This window comes from Leishmania martiniquensis, chromosome 21 (assembly GCF_017916325.1).
Source record: "Leishmania martiniquensis isolate LSCM1 chromosome 21, whole genome shotgun sequence".
Lineage (NCBI taxonomy): Eukaryota > Euglenozoa > Kinetoplastea > Trypanosomatida > Trypanosomatidae > Leishmania > Leishmania martiniquensis.
In genome coordinates, this window is record NC_090156.1 from 699,112 (window position 1) to 721,984 (window position 22,873).

The following is a 22,873-nucleotide window of genomic DNA, read 5'->3' on the forward strand; positions in this document are numbered from 1 at the left end:
GTGGCGCGAGGTCGTGCTCATGGGAGGCAGGAAAGTAAGCCAACGAGGGCATAAGCACGCGCCAAACGAGTCCCGATGGCCGTGCATCACAAGCTCAGATCTATGAGCTAGTGTGCTACTCTTGTTTCAAAGAGCATCTGAGGCCGATACTCTTGTCGGCAGCGAGAGGCATGATAGCGGTGGCGTAATCGTTGACAGGCGGCACTGCAGTACCACTCGCGCCCACAGCGAGGACACGAGAAGCAGTTGTTAGAAAAGACGAAGCAGTAGTCGCACATGGGTGCTGCATGGTCGTCTGCTGAACAGTTGGGCGAAAAGACTGCGGCCTCCTCAGGTGAAAGCGCTGCATTCTTTGGCTCAGCGCCGTCACCGTGACTGCATTTGGGTTTCTTCGGCGGCGTCGCCCTCTCCTCAAGCTTACGCAAGCGGTCGTCCACCCGTGCATTATGCAAGCGCTGCTCGCGCACCAGTGCCCCTAAGGCTGTCAGCCCAAGATCGGCGATCTCAGCGTATAAAATCTGCTCCTCCGTACGAGATGGGTTCATTTGGCACTACGCCCACCAGGCTTCGAAGCTACAGTCGGCTGCTCTACCAGCTGGGGGGACAGGTCAACATGGAGGAGCGTAAAAGAGAAATGCAAGTGTCTGCGACCGCTGACTGCTCAGTTCATGAAGAAAAGGGAGGGGCCAATTACGAAATACAATGGGAGGCGGTGGGAGGCGCGCGAGGCAAGTAGCTTTGGACGATGGGCGAATGTGTATGTGTGCGGATGGTGGCGTGTGTGCGGGTTGGGGGAGGGGGGTAAAAAGTGCTGTCACTGTATCACGCGCGAGAGCACAGCGGATATGGAAGAAAAAAAACATGCGAGGGGAAAGCACAGAGGGTAGAAGAGCGCATACAGAGCTGGACTTCACACCGTGTCCAAGTGCGCTGTAGCGTGGTTGTCTTCGCGTCACCCGCTCTTTCAGCCTCACGAGGCCCTAAACACATTGAGGCCAACACTAAAAGAGCACTGCCGCAGGGTAAGGCTGAAGGCGTAAGTCATAGCACTGGCAGAGAGACAAAGAAGGGTGTACGCAGTTTCTCAACAAGACATGCACAACTGCTACGGTTAGCTGCCACTTTCGTGTTGGAAAAGACGCACGTAGACGACCGTCCGGGTCTAAGTGCGGCGGCAGGGTGAAGTAGCTTCATCCTTTCTTGCTCCTCTCCATACCTGCCACCTCCCGCTTCACCCTCTTTGTCGTTGTGTCTCGCTTTGTATCTCCCTCGTTTGTATTCTGTGCAGAAGGGTGCCTTTACGACAGCAGCGCGAAAACAACCAGATCGACGAAACAGTCTGAGAGGCGACCGTATTAGTGGGTTTAGTAACACAACAAGAAATGTACAGGGTAAGTGACCTTACGTATCAGCGAGCTCCTCCTCCCTCCACCGTCTCATCTCTCGTTTTCGCCTTGTCGTACTCGGTTTTCAAACATCACCCTTTCGCCTTTTCTCTCCCCAACTGCCCGTAGCCCGCGGCTGCTGTGCACGACAGCTCGACTGTCTGATGCTACCTGTGCCATAATACGTTGCTCGGTAAGAGGCTCGGAACAAAGGGAAAGAGCAATCAGCGACAAAATGAGGAAAAAAAAACGAATGGGAGGGGAAAACGTGGGTGGTCGGTGAGTAGCGGAGGCGTGGCACATCAACACACAACACAAGACTTCAAAGGCGAAAGCAAAAATGGAAAAGAGAGAGGCGAAGGGAAAACGAAAAGGGCCCCTTTCGGAAAGAAAATGAGAAAAGAAGCGAAAGATGGGAAAAGCGACTCAAGTCGGCGGCGCCAGCACGTGCCACAGTAAACCGAGAAAAAAATATAGGAAAGATGTGCGTCAAGTCCCCCCTCCTTTGAAGCAGCGCACGAACCGAGGATAATGCTGTAGGAGCGACAAAGCCCATCGCAACTTGATGTAGGCATCCTCTTGTGTCATGCACGGGCGCATACAAGATATCCTCCGCAGCGCGAGCCTGCGAGCTCGCGCGCATGTGGATGTGCCGGGAGGAGGGCAGAAACGGAGGGCCAAGAGAGAACGAGGCACACGGAAGGAGAGCAGTTGAAAAAAAACTCCAGAAAAGGCAGAAGAAAAGTCAAAACACAAAAAGACAGCGGCGCCGATAAGATTGGGTGATGGGTCTGACGGCGGTTCGAAGTGGAAAGAAAGGCGTACTCTCCGAGAGTTGGAGATGTGTGTGCGAGGATATGTGAGAGGTTTCTTGTATCCCTACACGACGTACCACTAGCGGCCTTTGCCATTCCACAAAAGACTCCCGGAAACGAGCGCTGTCTTCAGTTCATCTTGCCACTGCCACAAATCTCTTCGCTTCTCTCTTTCTCTTCCTCTGCGGCTTCGTTGTGAGGCCACATGACATTCTCTCTGCGGTCGTGCGTTCGAGTGGGTCCCTTGCTTGACCTTAAGCTTTCGTTACCGTCGCCAACTTTTATCCTGGCCATCTCTGCGGCGTCATCTTCTGCCCCCTATCCCTTCTGCATAATCGCGGGGGCACGCAGCTTCTGCCGAAGAGTCGTCGTCCGAGAAGCGCCATCCATTTTTGTTTGCGTGCGTTTCTCTTCGGTGCACGTGTGGTCTCCACTGCCTCTCCTGTTGCATTTCCGGCAATGGCACCCTCGCGCACACCCATGAGCACACCGCCACTATACGAGCCACTACCGCCGTATCTGAGGAGAGAAGCCCCATCGCAGCTGCTATAGCAGCACGAAAAAGAGATACGCGGATTGGCGCAGCAGTGGCAGAACAAAAAACGAGAGAAGCGGAGGCAGGGTGGGAGGGAAAGGGCATATTCGCCCATTCAAAAAAAGGGGGTCAAAGATGAAGTCGGAGGTTATATGAAGGGGTCACCCACACGGCTCAATGTCCCGTTTCTATCCTTCACTCCCCTTTGCCATCCTCTTCACGTGCTTCAGTCATCCTCCCAACAATGTTGCTCGAGAAAACGTCTCTTTAAGTAAAGAAACAAAAAGGCTCTGCCAAGAGAGGAGAGCACAAACAAGACGCGCTCTCTTTGCGCACGTGTGCGTGGGCCTGTAGAAGTGGAGGCCTTTTTACCACAGAAAAAAAAATATGCGCACGCGAACAAAACACGCGCTTAAGAGTGCCAGTGTGCGTCTAGGGTAGCAAGTGATAGAGGCCGAAGGGGGGTGCGAGGGCTGCATAGCCCGGAACTGGTCGAAAGAGCACAGTTACAATAGGGTGGGCAGGCACGAGCATGGTTGAGGCCTGTTGATGCCGTGGCACCTTCTCCTTTCGCTCTGACTTCTTCGTCCTCTTACTTCTCTTCTACACGACAGCATAACATACAGCTGCGAAAAAAAAGAGAGAAGGCCACTGGCAAAGACAGACACACCCGTACTTGCCTTTCTTTCAGAGAATGTACACACTATACAGTGATAGAAGAGAGAAACTTTTCCTCTCGCGACGTGCCCGTTGTACCATCGATCGTGAATTCACCCCCACTCTACCGCGGGCCTGTTGCAGGCTCATCGCGTAGTGTGAAGCAGCAACAGATACGCGCCCCACAGCAGTGCCGGCACAGTCATCTGAGCACAGTCTCTGCCTCAAACGCTTCCCACTGTCTGGTGAGCAGGTCGCCCCATAGCCACATCCAGTATACCAGCCGACACCTGACGCGTTCCTTCGCCCCTCCCCCTCCAGGGCGACTCACGCTCTCCACACGGGTAGGCAGCGAGGAGGGGCAGGTGAGGAATATTCGAGTCACCTTGACACTCTACCTCCCATATGGGTCGTGCAGAAGTGTTCACCATTGCACTTGACTCCAACGCAACGCCACCCACGAGCTGGCCGCCAACATCAGTAGCGATGCATCGCCACTGCTCTCCCGACTTCACAGGGGAACGGCCCCACCATCACCAAAAGTGGCTCGACATTGGCAAGGGCAGGGGCTTCGGGGCCTCCTGAGAATGGGCCACTGGGCCATATGATGCCCCGGATTCAGGCATCCCCTGCCATCGGTGTGAAAGAAGGAAGGGACAGAAAAAGAGGAGGGTGGCAAAATCACGTGAAGCGGACCTGAAGCGAAAAAAGAGATGAAAGGAAATGAGGCAAAGAAAAAATGAACAGAATATTTCGCTGATGGCTTCCAAATGGACGTATTCACGCACAGTTTAATAGCCAATATGCACAAACGATCCACTTTCACTTACCCCTTCCCCGCTTGCCACTTCTCGCGTAGACATGAAGGGGTCACTCCATTGTGTCCTCTTCCATACCCCGCACCCACTTTTGAGGAAAAAGAGGCCTCACGGAGGGGGAGAGGGTACCTCACAGAACACTCGAGACGCACGCCCGTCATAACCAGTGGTTCTCGATAGACTGTGGGGTTCCTTTGTCACATGTTTCGTCTTGTCAATCAGTCTTGTGGCAGTGAAGGCGCTAGAAGCGGCAAAAAAGCGCTTTTTCTTCCGTTGCTCACAGCCGGCCGTCAGCACCGATAGCGGGACTACGATGTCTGCCATGGCGTCGGGCGATGATAATGCTGCCGCTGATCTGCACCGCCCAAGTAATGTCGCCCGTAGTTGGAGGGGCGGTCAAGCTTAACATGCAGACTGCCCCCGCTCCCTTGGCAAACAGCAACCTCGTAGTCACGGTGTGCGTGGAAGTTGTTGCTTTCCATCTTCCGTGCAACAGCCTCGATCTTGCCTTCCATCTTCTTCGCGTACGGTGCATTCTTGATCAGCGGCATAAAGGGGCGAATGGCGTTTACCAGTTGCTCCGCGTGCGCCGGCGTGATTATCGTGAGCGCCGTCTGCAGGACGTAGTTACCGAAGTCGTCTTGAATGAGGTGAGAGATGATCTCAGGGTTGCACATCTCTTCAACGTACATGACCTGCACCGGTTTTGAGGCACCACGCAGCACCTTCTCCATCACGTTGGAGCTGAACTTGTTCATGGACAGCGGCACGAGGTGGGGAAGGAAGGCGAGGGCAATAGTATCGTTTATCTTGCTGTCGTTCGCCTCTAAGACGTACTGGAGGACGTAGTTTCCGAACGGATCCTGGACAATTTGGAGACAGCAAGCGAGCACCTCATCGATGAGGGCAGCCTTCTGCCGAGGTGAGGCGTATTCGAGGCAGCGCTGCAGCACACAGCACCCCTGCTTGTTCTTAGCAATCGACACGCAGTCCGTTGCGACTGCCTTGTAGATGTACTCCTTGTCGTCAAAGTCGAAGCGCTGAAGCACTTTTTGAATCACATGGTTCCCATGCGCATCCTTGACTAGCCTAACAACATCTTTGGCGAGCGCCTCGCAGATAATCTCCATCTCCTCGCGAGTCGAGATAGTCTCGATCATCTTCTGTACACTAAACGTACCATGCGGCGTGAGGGCAATCCTGCAAATCTGTGGTGCCGCCACGATGGCGACCTTGAGCCGCACATCATTTGGCATTATGTCAAATAGCTTTTGAATCAGAAAATTCGCATATTGGTCTGTCATTAGCTCCCCAACATGCGGAATAATCTCCTCCATGATCACTTGCACCGCCTCATGGTCGAAATTCGTGTCTAGCCACCGCTGCAGGTAGCGGCAGCCGTGCTGATCCTTCGCGGTTTCGTACACTTTGCCTCGTAGGCTGTCGATACTCACGGCACCGTTCTGGGAATACTTGCTGCCATTTCCTGGCCAGTCATTGTAGCCTCCACCCATCATCATGTCCTGCGAGGCGAGCACCTGTTTTTGCATCATTGTGTCACGCACCGGCATACTGTTGACCTCTGTGGCCGTCATGTGGCTCATCCGTCCTGCACTCATCCCCCGGTTTCCTGCGCCAGGGGAGGGGACATACACCTCATTACTGCTGTAAATTTTTGGCGTGCGGTCGTGCTGGCTGCTGTAAGCGCCATTGAAGTGGTTGCTACAGCGGCGCTGCGGTGGACTCTGCACTGGCGTGTGCGGAATACCGATGTTGTGCAAGGAAGCGTTGATTGGCGTGTGGTTCTGTGGCTGCCAAGGGGCAGCATTCGTGAGCTGGTGCTTGATGGGGGAGCTCAACTCTGATGCACTTAGCGGGGACGGTGTCGCAAACACTTGCGAGCTCTTGGTGTACTTTCCTGGAGGCTTTGGCTGCTGCGCTGTGTCCTCCGTGTTCACGACATACTGCAAGATCTCCTCAAGGTTATTGCACCCCTCCGCCCTGTACTCATCTTCGTGCACCGTCCAGGCCATTTTGGATAAGGAGCGTGTTGCCGTTTCCAAACGACGTGAGTTACTCAGACAAAATCAAAGCGAAAATTGTCCCTTAAGAAAAAATCAACACGAACGAGAACGCAATTAAGAGCAGAGGGGTACAATCGTGTCCTTTGTCAGCCAGCCTAACAGTACGGCTTGCACTCGCATCGATGGGGCAGACAGCACCGATAGAAAGCCGAGGGCACCACCAAGCAGCAGAGCAGGCAGGGGAAAGTGCGCCAGAAGGAGTGGAAGTTCGGGAGGATGTTGGACACTTAGAGAGCCGCATAGATGGCAGGTATGTATGCCTCTGAGAGGAGCGCCTTTGTTAGCCCAGCAGGAGAAGTACATCTTCCTTTTTTTTTACGAGCTCACGTATCAAATTCGTGGGATAACCGTTTCAAGCTGCATCAGCCGCCAGCGCTTGGAAATTTCGTTTGCTGTGTGATTTGTCGCCCCACTTGTTTTGCGGCCCATATTGTACAGAAAGCCCTTTGCATGAGTACGAAGTTCGCAAGGCACGTGAAAAAAAACACGCACACGTATGCCACATGACATGGCTCACCAGGGGTGTGAGCAAGCGCTTTGTGTTTTCGCCGCCTCCTCAACCATCTTTGAAACGCGCCCGTCGTCGATGGCAATAACCGTCTGCAGCTCCTGCATAGTCTTCATATCGCGTATCGCCTCCTTGGCGTCCACGCGCCGCACGCTCAGTTCTCTTACGAGCAGATGTGGCACAAAAATGTCGCCAACGCTTTCGTACGAGTACTCAGTGCGAGAGAAAGTAGGCATACGCGCACAAGGCCGTGGCAGTCGTCGCAAAAAAAAAAGTGACCGGCTCCATCACATCCCATCCGTACACCTGAAACTTTAGGTACGCCAGCACCAGCATCTGAGTAGCGCTCCCGAGCGCTGTCAATGCCCAGAACTCTCTTTCGCGGCGCACCGCCCTCTCTACCGCTGGTGAGGCCTGCTCGTTGAACGCGCAAGCAGATTTAGAGAGCGAGTGGTACAAAGTTGCGAGCCTTTTGCTTGCTACCGATACGAGAGGGAGGCCACTTTTCAGATGCACAGCGTCGACGACAGCCTTAACGTCAGTATACACATACTCATCCACCTCGACAATCATCTTGGCTCCTTTGAGAACATCTACGTACTCCGCCGCCTCCGCATTTGACATCCGAAATCGTGATGGGGTTAGGTGTCCCTCTGTCAAAAGAGCCATAAAGGCATCTTTAGGAAGAATTTTCTTGCCACAGAGGTCAATGGCCCGGCGCGCGCACAAGGCTTTGCGCAAAAAAGTTTCGGTCATCCTCATGTCGGCAATTCCCTGCTCGACTTGAGAAGATGAGCCCAGAAAAATGAAAAGGAAGCAAAACAGAAGAGGCATAAAGGTTCATCAAGTGCTCGAAGAGCTCGACGGCGTACTGCATATGAGGGATCTACGCTCAAAAAATGCTCGCTGCCGGCATACGCGGGAAGCACGCGAGCTTCATCTGATGAAGCAGAGGGCAGTCACACCTTCTCATTACAAATCAGTAGGGTCAAGAAACAGGCTCGATCGCTTTTCTTTTGCTCCAAGCACAAAAGTGGAATGCGGGCACCAGGGAGAAGAGGGCGGGAGGCGTGATCATGGTGACTTGACCAGAAACCATAGTTGAAACAGATGACACTTTCAACAAAACGTTTGTTGCACAACCCCGAAGTCTATATACTTTTCGCTATGCGGCATCATGCACATCCTCACTAAATCTGGTCCAGATAATCGTGCAGCTGATCGCTGCTCAGGATTTCGAAACGCTTATCTACAACACGTCCCACCTGAGTGTTTTCTGGCGTCATCTGACCATCAAAGCCTTCCTTCAAGGTCAGCAATGCGGTGTGCACAGCATCCTCCAGCTCGATGTCCGCAGTGTAACGCTTTTCAAGGAATGCCTTCGCATCTGAGCTTCCAGTGCCGATTGCCGTTGCCTTCCACGCCCAGAACGTGCCGCTGGGGTCCACCTGATATAAATGGTAGCCGTTAGCATCCACACCTGAGACCAGGAGAGAGCAGCCAAAAGGCCGGACACCGCCGGACTGGGTAAATTCCTGATAGAGAGCGCTGATCTGTCGTACAAGCTGGCTGATCGGAATGGGCTCGTGATACGTTAGCTTATACTGCTGGCAGTTCTTTCGTGCTGAGTCGATAAGAACACGGCAGTCCGGGCCCATGCCACTGTACGTGCAGCCGACATGCTCATCCAAGACAAAAACCTTCTGTATCGATGAAGCATCCACCAGGGTAGAGGAAGCTTTCTTCTTCGCAGCAATGACGACACCATCCGTAGCCTTTACACCCAGCGCAGTCGTCCCCTTTCCGGCCGCTGTCGTGGCATATTCAATCTGAATAAGTTTTCCCGAAGGGCTAAACGTGGTCAGACCATAGAATGCCTCCGTCATTTTCAGTCACGGAGCTGATCTCCTTTTTTTTTCAGGTGAAAATTGAGATATAGCTCTGCCTGTAGAGTAACCTGTACCGTTTACTTCACAACCTATGTATGCGGAAGTAGCAAGTGTAGGGAAGAGGAACGAATGGCTACTGTAGTGCTTAAAATACAACCGCGCTAGATGAAACAGGTAACAACTTTCATCGTTGTTATAAGGTTGTGTCACAGTTTTTTTTTGACAATGTCAGGTGAGGGGTCAAGAGATCTGGAAGAACTGCACAGCTAGTGAAACAGCTCATCATGAATAGGCAAAACCACGCACTTGGCCCTCAAGAGTTCGCCCGCGCATCCGCCAGGGTATTGAAACTATCTTCCTTTTTCGTCAACGCCTAGAGCATGGAATAGCTTCGCATCTGTTATTGAATGCTGCACCAGCTTGGAGTGTAACCACGCTCGCGCACTCAACAAGCTTTTGACTCTCTCACGATTCGTGCGCAATAACCACTCTATGTGAAAATCTTTTCTTTTCCCCCTCATACTTGACTAGCATAACCGGAAAACTAACCAAAACCAAAGAAACCACGACAACTACTTGACGCTAAAAAGAAGGCACCTCTCGTCTCCTTGCCTGAAAAGAAGTCCTACGCTGATTTTTTTTTGATGACCTTTTGGCCCAGACATACAAAAAGTAAAAGGCTAACGATCAGATTATGTTTGAGCGCTGGCAACTGAAGACCCAAAGGCACGATGGGCACTAATAACTTTACACTCAGCGGTTACGCTGACACTGGCTTCTTCCCCAAGACAAACATATCATGAAGTATTGGCGCCTTCTCACGCCAGTCCGCTGCATCGGCATCGTACAAAGGTTCGAAGTCTCGGTCTAGCCAGTATTCATACGCACCCTTTCGGTTTTTCTTTACTGGCTGGTAGAGCGGCTCAAACTCCTTCCATGGCTTTACGCCGTAGAGAACAGTGTGGTCAAAGTGGCCAAGGGCGCGCTTTTCCTCCCACTTCTCCAGCCAGGTCTCATGCATCATGCGCTCGACATACCAACGCATCTTTTTGCACATCGAGTGCTCCTCACCCCAGTTTCCGATGCAATGGAGCCACTGGTAGTAGGCCAGAATGCCGTTCTTCTGCTTGTTATTCGTTGCACAGAAGCGAGGGTCGCTGAAATCACTGAAGTGAGGCATTGCCGGCATCTCCTCACGCTGGATTTTGTACTTCCTATGATCTTCGTGCGGCATTTTTTTGGATGTTGTAGTCGGCGGATATTGTACTTCGCGAAGATGAAGCTAACGAGGCATACACTTGTAGGTGATATACACACAAAAGAGGCGAGATAGTTCGTGGCCGCCAATATTTGCAGATATGTTCAAGCAAGCAAGGATTCAAAAGAGTAGTGTCACCTGTAGAGATATTTTGCCGCAATTGCGTTAGTATGGCCGCTGCATTTTGTTCTCTCAAGCATCTTTTGTGAGGACAGCATAGCGAGAGAAGATGGCTATCGCATAAACTAGAGCAGCACACGCTCTCATCCAGGCAGCATCATAGACATGGTTGGCCGCGCAACCCGAATGAACGCAAAGTGCGTACACTTGTTTTTTTTGTTTTGCCTTATGAACGAAAAAGGAAAAAAATAGGCCGATTACGATTTAGAGACACCTATTGGTTAGCGATCTTGCGCAGCTTCGCGTTCCCGTTTGCCAGACGCACATCGAGCTCCAAAGCCTTGCGTACAATAGCCTTGCGCTTGCAGGCACCGACGGTGTGCGAGATGACACCAGCGTACTTGCGGTTCTGCATTACGAGCATGTACAGGTCCTGCACATTGTTGATAGGAAAATTCCGAAAGCCCGAGGGAGTGATGTACTTGGTGGCGCGGTCGCTACCATAACCTTTGTTGGGCATCGCCTTCTGGCCCTTGTAGCGGCGGCGCACCGGGGAGTCCTCGCCGCGTGGCTTGCGCCAGCTGGAGCTCAGCTGCGGGAAGAGCTCATAGCGGTGGCGAGTGAAGCGCTTCGTGCGCTTCTTCACGATACGCTTCGAAACGAACGGCTTAACCATTTTGGTGTGCTGTAATGGCACTGTCGCATATGGTGAGAGAGTTCACAGGCGATGAAAAATGAGGAAGAGAGGCGGCCAAGAGGTGAAAAAAAGACGCGAATATCCATCAAGAAGAGGACAATTTTCGTTGAGGTGCAATGCAGAAGTAAGCAAGGATGGTGAGCATGATACGCACGGGCTTCTGCCCCGTAGAAGGGAAGACTCAGACTCACGTTAGACGATTTTTTTCATTCTAGAGCCAGCATTCCACACAGTTTTCATAGATAGCAGAGCTACTGCTGAAAAGCTTTTGATTGGGCTTTGTCGGCTTGCCATGCAACAATTAAGCTCTTCTTCTACGCCAGCTTGGTTGATGAAGGCTGGGAACGATGGGCTTCACATTTCTGCGTAGGTGGGTATTCGCGTCTCGAAGCAGAGAGACAGATGGTTAGCGATTACCTGTCAGTTTACTCTTGCGTCCTGTTTTCTTTGCTCTATGGGCGTACGGTTTCCGGGTTATGGTGTCGAATTGAAGTCGACTTGCAACGGCGAAAAGGGCAACTCTATCGACTGCAGTGGTCACAGTAATGCAGCCTTTGCAGCATTGAATGAAGAACACCGGAGCATCATCACCTGGGTATATATCGCTGCTCATGCAATGACTAACGAGCCGAGCACTCCAACCCAGAGGGGTAAGAAGAGAGCAGACTCTTCGTTTGTAGGTGAGGCATAGCTGACCATAGCGCGTGCTGCACCGCTGACATATTTCGATGCCACCAATGTTTGAAACTGTACCCAGCTCTCGGCAAAAGAGACAAAGCTGCTTTGATGGCTCCATTTGGCGGCGAAGCGAAAGCTGAAGCAATACAGATGCGCAGAAATGAGAGGCGCGAAAGAGTTGTAAGATATCATTAGAGAAGCACCTTCAACAAGGGTGCAAGCATTATTTTGTACGGTGCCGCAGGCGATTACGTTGCTGACTTCCCACAGAAGCAAATCGCCCTCAGTGCTACATGCACGCGATAGCCACCCTGGCTCTTTGAGCCTCTCATTCAATGGCATGCGAGAGAAGATTAAAAGATTTATTCTTTCATCAACGAGTCCTGGAGGGGGGGGCAGGCACATAAGGCACTGAGGCTATACGAAAGCTGTAAAGCTTAGGAATCCCGCCACCAATGTCCAGTGCGAACGTCCTTGATACCTTTGCCGCACAGCGGAAACGGAAATAGAGAAGGGAGAGGGGGGGGTCAAAATTTTCGCCGTCGTGATGCTCATATTATTACGGCTGCTTCCCATCTCTTTGAAAAGAAAAAAAAAAACGTTTTGGAGGTGAAGAGGAAGGGGGGGGCGCAGAAAAACGCTCTCTCAGCTACTTCGCTTTCGCGTACCATTCCATGAAGTTGCTGCGGCTCTCACCTACCGTCTCTTCCTCTCCTGTTTCCTCGTACATACTGAAGCGTCTGCTGTGCGAGCCGAGAAAGTGGCAGCACAGCGCCACGATTTTTAACGCTTTCATGTATCTTTCGCTCGACCTCAGGTTTACCTACTGACAATCTTCCCCTTTTATTGTTACACGCGTAGGCCAACCGCTTTGAGGAAAACCTCATTTTCTCTCCTTTAAATGGATTCCAAAGAAATTAATTGATACTTTTTAAACATCTTTGGCTACTATGCCGCCCTCGAAGGAGGTCGCTGATCAGAGTCGGAAATTCGGCTTTAAAGAAACCCGTGAGCAGTTCCAGCAGCGCAAGAGGCAAGAAAGAGACCTCAAATGGAAGGAAAAGCTGTCCAGAGAGGATCTCAGTAAACTGCGTCTGGAGTTGGAGTCTTTGAGCAGAGCCCGTTTTTTGGCACCTCAGCAAAACGAACGTAAGCGCCTTGTACATCGCATGATTCAGGACCTCGAGGCGATAAGTAACAAAGAACCCGAGAAGGAGGCACCTCTCACAGCCAGTACACTGTCGCCCGTGGACTCGGATTCGGATGATGATCTATTTTTAGCGAGAGGCACCGCTACAAGTGACGAGCACAGAGGCCTGTTTGTGCCGCGCTCGATCCGCAGGAAGCAAGTGGAAAAAAAGCCCGAGAAAAAAACACCTCAGGAAATTGCTGAAGAGGCGGAAAAAAAACTTTTGGCTACTTTGCAGGACGACCACGATCTTGACTCGTTTCTCGATTCCCTCCAATGAAGATGTGTCATCTGCTGGTGTGCTCGCCTGAAAGTACAGCACCCATTAGTACCGCAGGGAGCGATAGAAAAAGTTTTTATTCGAGACCACAGAAAAAGTTGTACATCACCACAAGCGCTTCACACATGCGTTTTTCTGCGTGGTTTCTCATTTCAGAGATTGGTGGCAGGTCTCTCGTGAAGTACAGGATTCTTGAGCCAGCGCTGAAGCTCAACAGGCTCGCAGAAAAAAATGAAACTATGTTTGTTGAAAAAGTGCGCTTTTGTGGGGGCCCAACTTTCACGAAACAGAAGATAGCTACCATGCTGACTTACTTTCCTTTAGATTGGTTTGAGATTAGCTAATGCAACCTTCGTTGAAGCCCGTATGAGCTGTGAATTGCGCTCCTTCTCTGCAACCGACTGCGTAGCACAATCAGCCATTCTCTTCGCTTCTCCAGTTTTACGGAGGCACTCTGCTACTTTCTATAGTACATTGCTTTGCCTTATCGTAGTCTCCTCTCTCTCACTATCTTGGTCCTTTGCCCTTTTATCGTTATGTTTCTTGTGAATCACACCAATGTGAGTGGCAGCGTTGATAATGCGGAAGATACTAGCATGAGCAGTAAGATTGCAGAGCTTTCGCGCAAAATACTATCGAAGGAGCGGTACTCGCAGATACTGGAGCAAGGAAAATGGCTGCAAGGACTACTCAAAGGGGTTTCTCTTAGTCTCGGGGCAAACGAGGCGGAGGAGTACGCTTCTCCAGTTGTATTGCCGTACGGCTCCATTGTCTCTGGCACTTCCTTCACAGACGGCGACGCGGATTATATTGTTTCCTTTCCCGTTACCTCGGAAAACGCTCGGCAAAAAGGCGCATACGTCATTGAACGTGAGCACCAGGAAACGCTCCTTTCCGATATTTTTGCTCACATTCGAAAGAACAACAGCGATGTCGAGCTACATCCACAACGAATCTTTCGTGCGAGAGTGCCGATCGTGCAGTACGTACGCAAAACTATTCAGCATAGCAGCAAATTTGATCTCTCTCTCTCGATAGACGGGCTGAAAAACACTTTGCTACTTCGGCAGTATATGGCAGGTGATCCTCGACTTCGGTTGGGGGTGCTAGGTGTAAAGCAATGGGGACGAGAGCACCGAATACTGAACGCTAGACGCGGATGGATCTCCCCGTATGCGCTGTCCATCATGTACATTCATTATATGAAAGAGACAGGCCGCACAACGCTTGTCTTTGATGAGGAAGCAATTAGTCAACGGGTCAATGCAATCGTCTCCGTTGCCGCGGAGGCCAATGGCGACCTCAGCCAAGTCGATGAATTTGCCGCAATTTTGCCTCTGCAAGAAGCAGATATTTCCCTCATACAAAGCGACGTCCTGGGCTTCTTCGACTTCTACGGTACCCCTGGGGGTTTCGACTTCGATGCTTCCGTAGTCGATATTCGCTCTCGGGAACGCTTCTTTACCAAAGACGAATGGTGTGAGTCCCTAGGTGAGCTGGACGAGAAGGAGCGGTGGCACCTTCTCGGCCACCAGGTGTTCCTTATCCGAGATCCATTCGAGCCTCACAGCCTGGGGCGCAGTGTTGATTTTTTTCGAGGGGAGGATGTCAGAGAGAAGTTCCGCTCAGCTGCCGTGAAGAAAGAGCCGCTCTCACTTTTTGCATCGCTTTGATCCCTAGTATGAGGTCAACATTTGTGGCAGAAGTCAAGTCTGGTGGTAGCTGGACTTGCTTTTTGCCAGAGGCGTTTCTGATGCGCAGACACATGTGCGAAATAGTGTTTTTTTTTTCTCAGCAGGGGAGCTATGATACTTGTGCATCTGCGCTCGTATTTCCAGGAAATATTGACTAAAAAATATAAATGTGAGATGACGGGATCCGTATCCCACTAGAAGTTCCTGTGCCGAGTACAGGAACCGTGCTTTTCAGCTTTTTTCGCTTGTGTTGTAGGTATCGCAAGCGAGACAAAAAAATGTAGATCTGTGACGACTCATTTCTCAATACTCCCTCACGGGTTTCGATATTTTCAATTGAACAGAAGAGACTTCAATGGGTGCTTACATGGGTGAAATGAACCCTTGCTGCTAAAGTACAAATTCTTCTCTCTTTTTTCTCTGGAGCCTCTCTTCTATGTGCCTCGGATTTCTACCCATAACAAACGAAATACATCTTGTGATGATGCAGCCGTTCTTCTCTGGCTCTCCGCATTCGCTATGACATAGTTCTGGGCTCTGCGCAGTTGTCGAAATGCCACCAGTACTGGTCCCTACAGCTTGTGAAGATTGGTCTCTTAATGTCGACGATGAATCGACAAAGCGATTTTGGTGGAACAATACGTACAGTATTACCCTCTGGGAAGAGACGCTGAACATTACTAAGGAAGCGGAAACAATTACCGATGCCGATGTATGGTCCAAGTTTATTGAGCTTCAGTTGCGGTGTGCTTTCAAAATATGCAACATTTGCCATTCACCAGAGGGAAATACCGACATGAAAGTGTGCTGCTATTGCGGTAACACCGTTCACGACGCCTGCTCGGAGCCTGCAACTCTGGAGCAGGTCATGTGGAAGCCTGCTAATCTTGCATATGTAGATCACATGCGTGCCTGCTTTCAATGCCAAGCAGTGGAGTACACAGAGGGATTGGTTCCACAGTCGCCGAGCGAGTGTGATAATGCCCGCCGTGCTGCCAAGAGGGCACTAACAATATCCGACGAGTATCCACCAGCTACCGTTGAGAGGATCCAAAGGCTTTTGCAGCAAGCCGGCACAGCCTCTGATGATGCAGCACTTCTGAAGGAGCTGCAGTCGCTCGTGCAAAGTTTTTTTCAGTCGCCGCAGTCGCTACAGTTCTTGCGCAAAGAGTGCATCGCCTCCAAGGGTGGCGGAGTAGGAGTGGTAGCAGCGAAGAACATACCGGCGCTCTCCATTATCGGCGTTTACCCCGGATACTTGGATTTTCTGAGTGGCGAGCAAGCCAAGTGTGGTCGCCCAGTACCCAAGTATGCTTTGATGGAGTACAACTGTGCCAATTACTTTAATGAGGTATTTGTAGAGCTTCAAACAACGTTCACGCCCTTTATAAATGAACCAAATGTCGACGAAAAGAGCAACTGTGCCTGGATTCAGGAGCCACACCGCAAAAACGGGCGACTGAGTGTCATCTGCGTTCGGGACATTCAGGAGGGTGAAGAGCTGACGATCGGATACGGTCCTATTTATCCGCGCGCGTACCCGTACTGCTATGATGCGTATGCTTGTCACCAGATCGAAGGCCACGCAGCACATCCATGCTATTCGCTGTGGCACTGGCCTACCCTTCAGGAGGCAGACGCACGGTTTATCTGCTACATTGCCTACAATGAGAGCGAGGATTCGTATACTCTTTGGAACAGCGAGGCGTGATGATAGCTCAGCTTACTTCAAGAGGCAAAAGTTGTATGCCGAACGCGAGGTGAGAAAAGCTTCACCAGACAGAAGGGAAAAACAGTGCCGACCCGCGATCCTGAGCCCATCGAGAGAATCTTTCTCTAGGCGGCACTGCATCGTGCTTAAGAGTTTCGTCTCATGCCGCTAAAGAGCGGCCCTCTGGGTACTTGTCTGCAAGCTGAGGGTAACCCGTGCGCTGAAGTTCTTTGTTTTTCCTGAAATCAGCGAAGAGACTGTGTTGGCAGGGGATGCCTGAATCCGGGGCATCATATGGCCCAGTGGCCCATTCTCAGGAGGCCCCGAAGCCCCTGCCCTTGCCAATGTCGAGCCACTTTTGGTGATGGTGGGGCCGTTCCCCTGTGAAGTCGGGAGAGCAGTGGCGATGCATCGCTACTGATGTTGGCGGCCAGCTCGTGGGTGGCGTTGCGTTGGAGTCAAGTGCAATGGTGAACACTTCTGCACGACCCATATGGGAGGTAGAGTGTCAAGGTGACTCGAATATTCCTCACCTGCCCCTCCTCGCTGCCTACCCGTGTGGAGAGCGTGAGTCGCCCTGGAGGGGGAGGGGCGAAGGAACGCGTCAGGTGTCGGCTGGTATACTGGATGTGGCTATGGGGCGACCTGCTCACCAGACAGTGGGAAGCGTTTGAGGCAGAGACTGTGCTCAGATGACTGTGCCGGCACTGCTGTGGGGCGCGTATCTGTTGCTGCTTCACACTACGCGATGAGCCTGCAACAGGCCCGCGGTAGAGTGGGGGTGAATTCACGATCGATGGTACAACGGGCACGTCGCGAGAGGAAAATGCTTGATTCTTTGTGCCTCATGTCACTTTGGGCTCCCCTATCTCCGACCTTCGCCTTTCTTCTGCGCACACACTTTGCCTCCCACATGGGTTCTTTCGCTCTTCATATGGATACGTCGCTTTCATGGTTTTCCACTGCATAAGCTACGAGTTTCTGCCTTTCGTTTCATGTGATAGTCCTGCGATCTGAGTAGTCTTTCTCTGTCTTGGCAATGGGCAAAAAGAGAGTTGGAGAGATCCAGCGCCATGAGGACTTTTGCATTCCCGTTGGGGAGAAGGACCCAAACAGCGCGCTACCACCTGAAGAATGGCCACTGCTGCTTAAGAACTATGATAAGATGAACGTTCGCTGTAGCCATTTCACCTTGCTCGACTGTGGCTGGTCTCCGCTGCGGCGCCCCTTATCCGAGTACATCAAGTACGGGATGATCAACATGGATAAGCCTTCCAACCCTAGCTCTCACGAGGTTGTCTCCTGGATCAAACGCATTTTGAAGTGTGACAAGACTGGCCACGCTGGTACATTGGATCCAAAGGTGACTGGTGCCTTAATCATTTGCATTGACCGTGCCACACGATTGGTGAAGTCTCAGCAGAACGCCGGTAAGACGTACATTGGCGTACTGCGCCTTCACGATACAGTAAGTCAAAAGAAGGTGGATGCTGCTCTTCAGCGACTAACGGGCCCATGCTTCCAGCGTCCTCCTCTGATCGCGGCAGTTAAGCGCCAGCTCCGCATTCGCAGCATCTACTCGAACCAGCTGATTGAGTATGACAAGCACCGGCACTTGGCTGTCTTCGAGACGCACTGCGAGGCTGGTACGTACATTCGTACCCTTTGTGTGCATCTGGGCCTCATCCTCGGCGCTGGTGGCCACATGGAAGAGCTGCGTCGCATTCGGACTGGTGTCATAACGGAGAATGATCATCTCTCCACCATGCATGACGTCATGGACGCTCAGTGGCTCTACGAGAACGAAAAGGATGACACTTACCTGCGTCGCGTCATCCTGCCGTGCGAATACCTGCTGTCGAACCACAAGCGCATTGTCGTGAAGGACTCTGCTGTCAACGCTGTGTGCTATGGCGCGAAGCTGATGATTCCAGGTCTTGCGCGCTTCGACAATGGCATTGAGCGCGACGATGTCGTAGTGCTGATGACCACGAAAGGTGAGGCTATCGCACTGGCGTATGCAGAGATGACCACGTCTCAGATGGCCTCTGTTGACCATGGCATCGTTGCGCGAAGCAAGCGTGTGATCATGGATCGTGACACATACCCGCGCCGCTGGGGTCTTGGCCCGATCGCTGTGAAGAAGCGTTCAATGATGAAGGACGGCCTATTGGACAAGTACGGTCGCCCCCAGTCGAACACCCCATCGGACTGGTTCTACGTCGACTACGGAGGCGTTAGGACAAACGCGGAAGGTGTCCAATACGGTCAGGCTCCGTCCAAGATGAGCGGTGTGAAGCGCCAGCGCGTGTCCAACTCGGATGACGATTAGGGTGCCTCTTGTCTCCCCCTCATTCCCCATCCTGCGTCTTTCTCTACCCTGAGGTGGTAAGATCTCAGGTGTGTGTGTGTGTGGAGGCAGGAGGGAAGGAAAAGAGAAGGTGTGCGCGGTGACGAGGCTTTGCACAAACGCCAAAGAAAAGCTGCAGGTGGAGGAAGTTTATCACTTACCCAACGCTTACGTGCACGTGCGTGTGCGTGGCTGCGTATATTTGTTTTGCTTTTGGCTTCTGTGTTGTCTGACGTTCAGACTAAGCGAATCTAATTTTAAGTCACTCTCCGTTTGAGTTTGCGTGTCGGTGTGCAATGATTTCTCTTTCAATCGATGGGTTGATCATTGTTTTTCTTTCTTCTCCTTTCCCCTTTGCCAAACGGGCTAAACTGCCGAAAGAAGAAAAGTGAGACGCACTTGAGATCCGTGAATGCTGTCTGCGTGCGTCTGCGTGTCATCGGTTTCGTTGCGCTGCATCACGGCCACCTCACGACGCACTTCCACCTGACTAGAATACATTCAGGGTGATACTCTCATGCAACCTTGTCATGCCTGCATTGCTCCTCCCTTCCATCAAAGCGCTGAGGGAAAACAAAAGCTGCACTGGAGCTGTCGGCGTCGTGGAATGAAGTAGGTGAGTATGGCGGGGCACAAGTGTGTGCGTGTGCAGTGCGAGGGTGCAGTTCCGGCCTCACCCCCTCTTTCCCCCCTTGCGCTTGCCAAATCCGATGAATGTGATGCACGCACATGCGTATGATCTGAGCACGACTCGAGTGGGAGCAAACGAGGCATAAAAAACTGAAAAGTAGAGTGAAATTGTTCTTTACTTGGAAGAAACACCGAAGGACACGGTGGCCGTCGCTACTGTGGTTTGCCACAGTGCTCCAGAGACAGGGTGTCGCTGCCATATGGCATTCCATAGGACGTCCCGAAAACGTCTCCACCATGGGCGAGCTGACCTATGCCACTGCGTAGGCGTCAAAGCCTCTGGTGCGCCTGCATCACTGACATCTCGGCCGAGAGAGGACTCGCTGAATGCGGCAGCGTTGATGCCCGAACGGGCAAACAAGAAACGAAAGGCAAGCGGTTCTTTATCTGCCTCCTCTCCTTTTTTGGCTCACGTTCAATCGCTAATGTGCTCGATGCGCCGCACACGTTTCGAACTTTCCCTCTGTTTGTCCTGTCTCCCTTTGTGTCCGTCCTCTCCCTTCCGCCGCCCCCCCCCCACACGTGAATTTGCCCCCTTTCCGCCGCCTGTTTCTGACCCTTATTCTTCTCTTCACCGCTTTCCTTCTCCCCAGTGACTCCCTTCTCAACGTAAAGTGAACAGCTGTTTTCACCAGGAAGCAAGAGCCGTAATCGCCAACGTCCCCGCTTCAAAATGTCTGGCAGACTTCGTCTCTACAAGGAGAAGCTGGACGGCTACAACCGCTTCTACTCCATTGTGAAGACGATCAAGATGGTGACGCTGGCCAAGTTCCGCATGGCACAGGCGCGCATTAAGACGCGTGACTACACCCTTCGCTATACCGAGAAGGCTTTTAGTAGGCCCGGCCAGCTTATTGGGGACTCGCCGCAGGCCAAGACAGTATACATCCCTGTGATGACAAACCGTGGATCGTGCGGTGCTCTCAATAGCAACGTTGTGAAGGTAATCGACAGCGTTGCCTCTAGCCGCGCCTACCTCATGCCTCTTGGGAAGAGGGGTATCGAGGCCCTCTCGAAGCTATACCCATCTTCCTTCCGTATGGGCATTGTGAACGACATGCACGAGCCGATGCACTTCGCGTACGCCACGTACGTGTGGGAGAACGCGCAACAGCTGTGCCCCGAGGCTGACCGCTTTCACATTCTTTTTCACCGCTGTGTGAGCGCTGGTTCGCAGAAGCAGTGCTACTACAACATTCCTGCCTACGATAAGTGGAAGGAGGATCTCGCTGACGCCTCCAGCACCGAGAACCAGAAGAGTCGCTACCTCTTCGCCAATGCGCTGCTGAACGAAGACGAGCAGATGATTCGAGACTTCTACGATTTTCACGCCACTTTGGCCATCCTGAACGCTGTGTGCGAAAACGAGCTCTCGGAGCAGGCTGCGCGCCTGGTTGCCGTTGAGGGACAGCTTTCCAACATCAGCACTCTGCAACAAAAGACGAGCTCCTTGTACAACAAGACTCGCCAGAGCAGCATTACCTCCTCGCTGATAGAGATTATCTCGGCTATGACATCTCTCGAGGGCAACGCGGCAAAGGGTGTGCGGAGGACGAACTTCTGGGAGAGTGCACGCATGAAGTAGGCGATGTGCAATGCAGTGCCGGCGCCTGGATGGGTGGCTTCCCACCCCACTGTCGCCCGCGCCCAAGTACCTCAATGTGTCTCCTGTGGTGTAGCGCTTCCCTCGTGCAGAGGTTGTTTCCCTTTGGCTTCCTCGTAAGACAGCTGTGTCTTTTCGCCCTCACCTCTGTGCGTGCAAGAGAAGACGCACTGACACAGGACTGCTTCGCGCATGCACACCGAGAGGAGTACCTTTTAGCACTGTTTTTCGTTTTGTTAGGAATATCGGTGGATGCCGCATTACACATTGGTAGGAGTAAAGCCCCGTCACAAAGGGGAAGACGGGGGCTAATGCGAAAAAAAAAAGGAACGCGGGGCGCGTGAAACTGATGTTCTCTCCTCACACCCCCCTGGAGCACTCACTGTTTTTTGTTTTCCTCGCTCACCACTTCCTTTATTTCGTATGGGTTCTTAGGAGGCGTTCGTGTGAGACTCTGACGAGTCGTTGCTCCTAACCTGCGCTGAGTGGCCTGTGCGGCTGCCGGAAGCAGTCTCTTGCCTGCATCGGCTGTGCTGCGCAGTCTGCCTCTCCCTACCCTCTCACTGTCTTCAAAGGAACGACAGTGTCATTGGCAGTGGTGACAATGCTGAAGGAGAGAGAACTGTATGTCTCTGTCTTTCTCTATTTCGGGTGAGACCGAGTAAGAGATCGACATGTGGACAAAGCAGTAGGGAGGGTGAGAGGGTCTTTGCGTCACGGCGGCACGCTTCCTTCTGTTGCCCTTGCTAAAGCGCTTTCCTTGAGCCCATCTGCGCGGGAGTGCATTCCTTCGCACGAGGCCATCTCCCAGTGCACCTTATCATCCGCTCTATCTCCTCCGCTATCGTTGTCCTCTCTGTTACCACCCCACGCTGGTGCTGAATTCAACTAAACCTTCCCAACGCGCATCAACAGGTTCCAATGAAGCTTAACATCGCGTACCCCCGAAACGGGACGGTGAAGCAGTTCGATATCTCGGACGAGGTGCTCCGCCGGGTGCAGCTGCAGGACTACCACCTCGGCAACGAGGTTGACGGCTCCATCTTTGGCAGCGAGTTCAAGGGCTACATCTTCCGCCTGCGCGGTGGCTCGGATAAGGATGGCTTCCCGATGGTGCCCGGCGTGCTCGCCCCCAGCCGTGTGTCGTTGCTGCTGAAGCGCGGTGCGATCGGCTTCAACACCTTCCGCGGCTACCAGGGTGAGCGCCGTCGCAAGAACGTTCGCGGATGCGTGCTCGCGAGCGACATTGCGGTGCTGAACGTGACCATCTCCAAGGTCGGTGACCAGCCCATCGAGGGTGTGACGGACATCACGGCGCCCCGCCGCCTGGGCCCGAAGCGCGCGAGCAAGATCCGCAAGCTGTTCAATCTGTCCCGTACGGAGGACGTGCGAAAGTACGTGGTTCGTCGCCGCGTCGCCAAGAGCGGAAAGAAGGACCGTCTGAAGGCCCCAAAGATTCAGCGCCTCATTACGCCGAAGATCAAGGCCCGCCGTGCCAAGAAGGCTAAGGATGCCATTGCCAAGGTGCGGGCGTCTGCCGCTGAGCGTCGTGAGTACCTGCGCCTGATTGCCTCCAACCGCCGCGCACTGCGCCAGCGCGAGCACTCCAAGAAGCACACCCGCAAGGTGCACGCCCAGCGCGCCGAGGTGGCTGCGTTCCAGAAGAAGTAAGCTGACTTGCAGTGAACCACGTATACGGAGCGACGGCCATGAGCGCCTTCTCTTTTTTTTCGTTTCTTCTTTTCATTTCCTCCGAGCCAAACAAGCAACTATACAACGATTAGCAGAGCGTTGAGAGTTACAGCGGGGGTGTCTCAGTCCAGAGTTGAGACAGCAACGTGAGGTGTGCAGGCGTGTTCCGCAATGCTCTCAAATGGATGGGGGGCGCTCTGCGTTTGTATCTACGTGTGCT

The 22,873-nt window shown here is 52.5% G+C and overlaps 10 protein-coding genes across 10 annotated transcripts; 4 read left to right on the forward strand and 6 right to left on the reverse strand.

Moving 5' to 3' along the window:
* Nucleotides 1–115: 115 nt before the first annotated feature.
* On the reverse strand, nucleotides 116–445 carry LSCM1_04782 (uncharacterized protein; the record flags this gene model as incomplete). Its single annotated transcript, XM_067322274.1, has 1 exon — nucleotides 116–445. One exon carries the CDS (start codon nucleotides 443–445, stop codon nucleotides 116–118), a length of 330 nt encoding a protein of 109 aa, XP_067179071.1.
* A 4,073-nt stretch (nucleotides 446–4,518) lies between these two features.
* LSCM1_04783 (uncharacterized protein) lies at nucleotides 4,519–6,243 on the reverse strand (the record flags this gene model as incomplete). Its single annotated transcript, XM_067322275.1, has 1 exon — nucleotides 4,519–6,243. One exon carries the CDS (start codon nucleotides 6,241–6,243, stop codon nucleotides 4,519–4,521), a length of 1,725 nt encoding a protein of 574 aa, XP_067179072.1.
* A 772-nt stretch (nucleotides 6,244–7,015) lies between these two features.
* LSCM1_04784 (uncharacterized protein) lies at nucleotides 7,016–7,471 on the reverse strand (the record flags this gene model as incomplete). The annotated part of the gene is made up of 1 exon (XM_067322276.1): nucleotides 7,016–7,471. One exon carries the CDS (start codon nucleotides 7,469–7,471, stop codon nucleotides 7,016–7,018), a length of 456 nt encoding a protein of 151 aa, XP_067179073.1.
* A 521-nt stretch (nucleotides 7,472–7,992) lies between these two features.
* LSCM1_04785 (uncharacterized protein) lies at nucleotides 7,993–8,688 on the reverse strand (the record flags this gene model as incomplete). The annotated part of the gene is made up of 1 exon (XM_067322277.1): nucleotides 7,993–8,688. The coding sequence occupies one exon, from the start codon at nucleotides 8,686–8,688 to the stop codon at nucleotides 7,993–7,995; it is 696 nt and encodes a 231-aa protein (XP_067179074.1).
* Nucleotides 8,689–9,451: 763 nt separating this feature from the next.
* Nucleotides 9,452–9,925, reverse strand: LSCM1_04786 (uncharacterized protein; the record flags this gene model as incomplete). Its single annotated transcript, XM_067322278.1, has 1 exon — nucleotides 9,452–9,925. One exon carries the CDS (start codon nucleotides 9,923–9,925, stop codon nucleotides 9,452–9,454), a length of 474 nt encoding a protein of 157 aa, XP_067179075.1.
* Nucleotides 9,926–10,343: 418 nt separating this feature from the next.
* On the reverse strand, nucleotides 10,344–10,745 carry LSCM1_04787 (uncharacterized protein; the record flags this gene model as incomplete). Its single annotated transcript, XM_067322279.1, has 1 exon — nucleotides 10,344–10,745. The coding sequence occupies one exon, from the start codon at nucleotides 10,743–10,745 to the stop codon at nucleotides 10,344–10,346; it is 402 nt and encodes a 133-aa protein (XP_067179076.1).
* A 1,649-nt stretch (nucleotides 10,746–12,394) lies between these two features.
* LSCM1_04788 (uncharacterized protein) lies at nucleotides 12,395–12,913 on the forward strand (the record flags this gene model as incomplete). Its single annotated transcript, XM_067322280.1, has 1 exon — nucleotides 12,395–12,913. The coding sequence occupies one exon, from the start codon at nucleotides 12,395–12,397 to the stop codon at nucleotides 12,911–12,913; it is 519 nt and encodes a 172-aa protein (XP_067179077.1).
* Nucleotides 12,914–13,449: 536 nt separating this feature from the next.
* Nucleotides 13,450–14,586, forward strand: LSCM1_04789 (uncharacterized protein; the record flags this gene model as incomplete). The annotated part of the gene is made up of 1 exon (XM_067322281.1): nucleotides 13,450–14,586. One exon carries the CDS (start codon nucleotides 13,450–13,452, stop codon nucleotides 14,584–14,586), a length of 1,137 nt encoding a protein of 378 aa, XP_067179078.1.
* A 5,445-nt stretch (nucleotides 14,587–20,031) lies between these two features.
* On the forward strand, nucleotides 20,032–20,943 carry LSCM1_04791 (uncharacterized protein; the record flags this gene model as incomplete). Its single annotated transcript, XM_067322282.1, has 1 exon — nucleotides 20,032–20,943. The coding sequence occupies one exon, from the start codon at nucleotides 20,032–20,034 to the stop codon at nucleotides 20,941–20,943; it is 912 nt and encodes a 303-aa protein (XP_067179079.1).
* Nucleotides 20,944–21,882: 939 nt separating this feature from the next.
* Nucleotides 21,883–22,632, forward strand: LSCM1_04792 (uncharacterized protein; the record flags this gene model as incomplete). Its single annotated transcript, XM_067322283.1, has 1 exon — nucleotides 21,883–22,632. The coding sequence occupies one exon, from the start codon at nucleotides 21,883–21,885 to the stop codon at nucleotides 22,630–22,632; it is 750 nt and encodes a 249-aa protein (XP_067179080.1).
* Nucleotides 22,633–22,873: the final 241 nt, after the last annotated feature.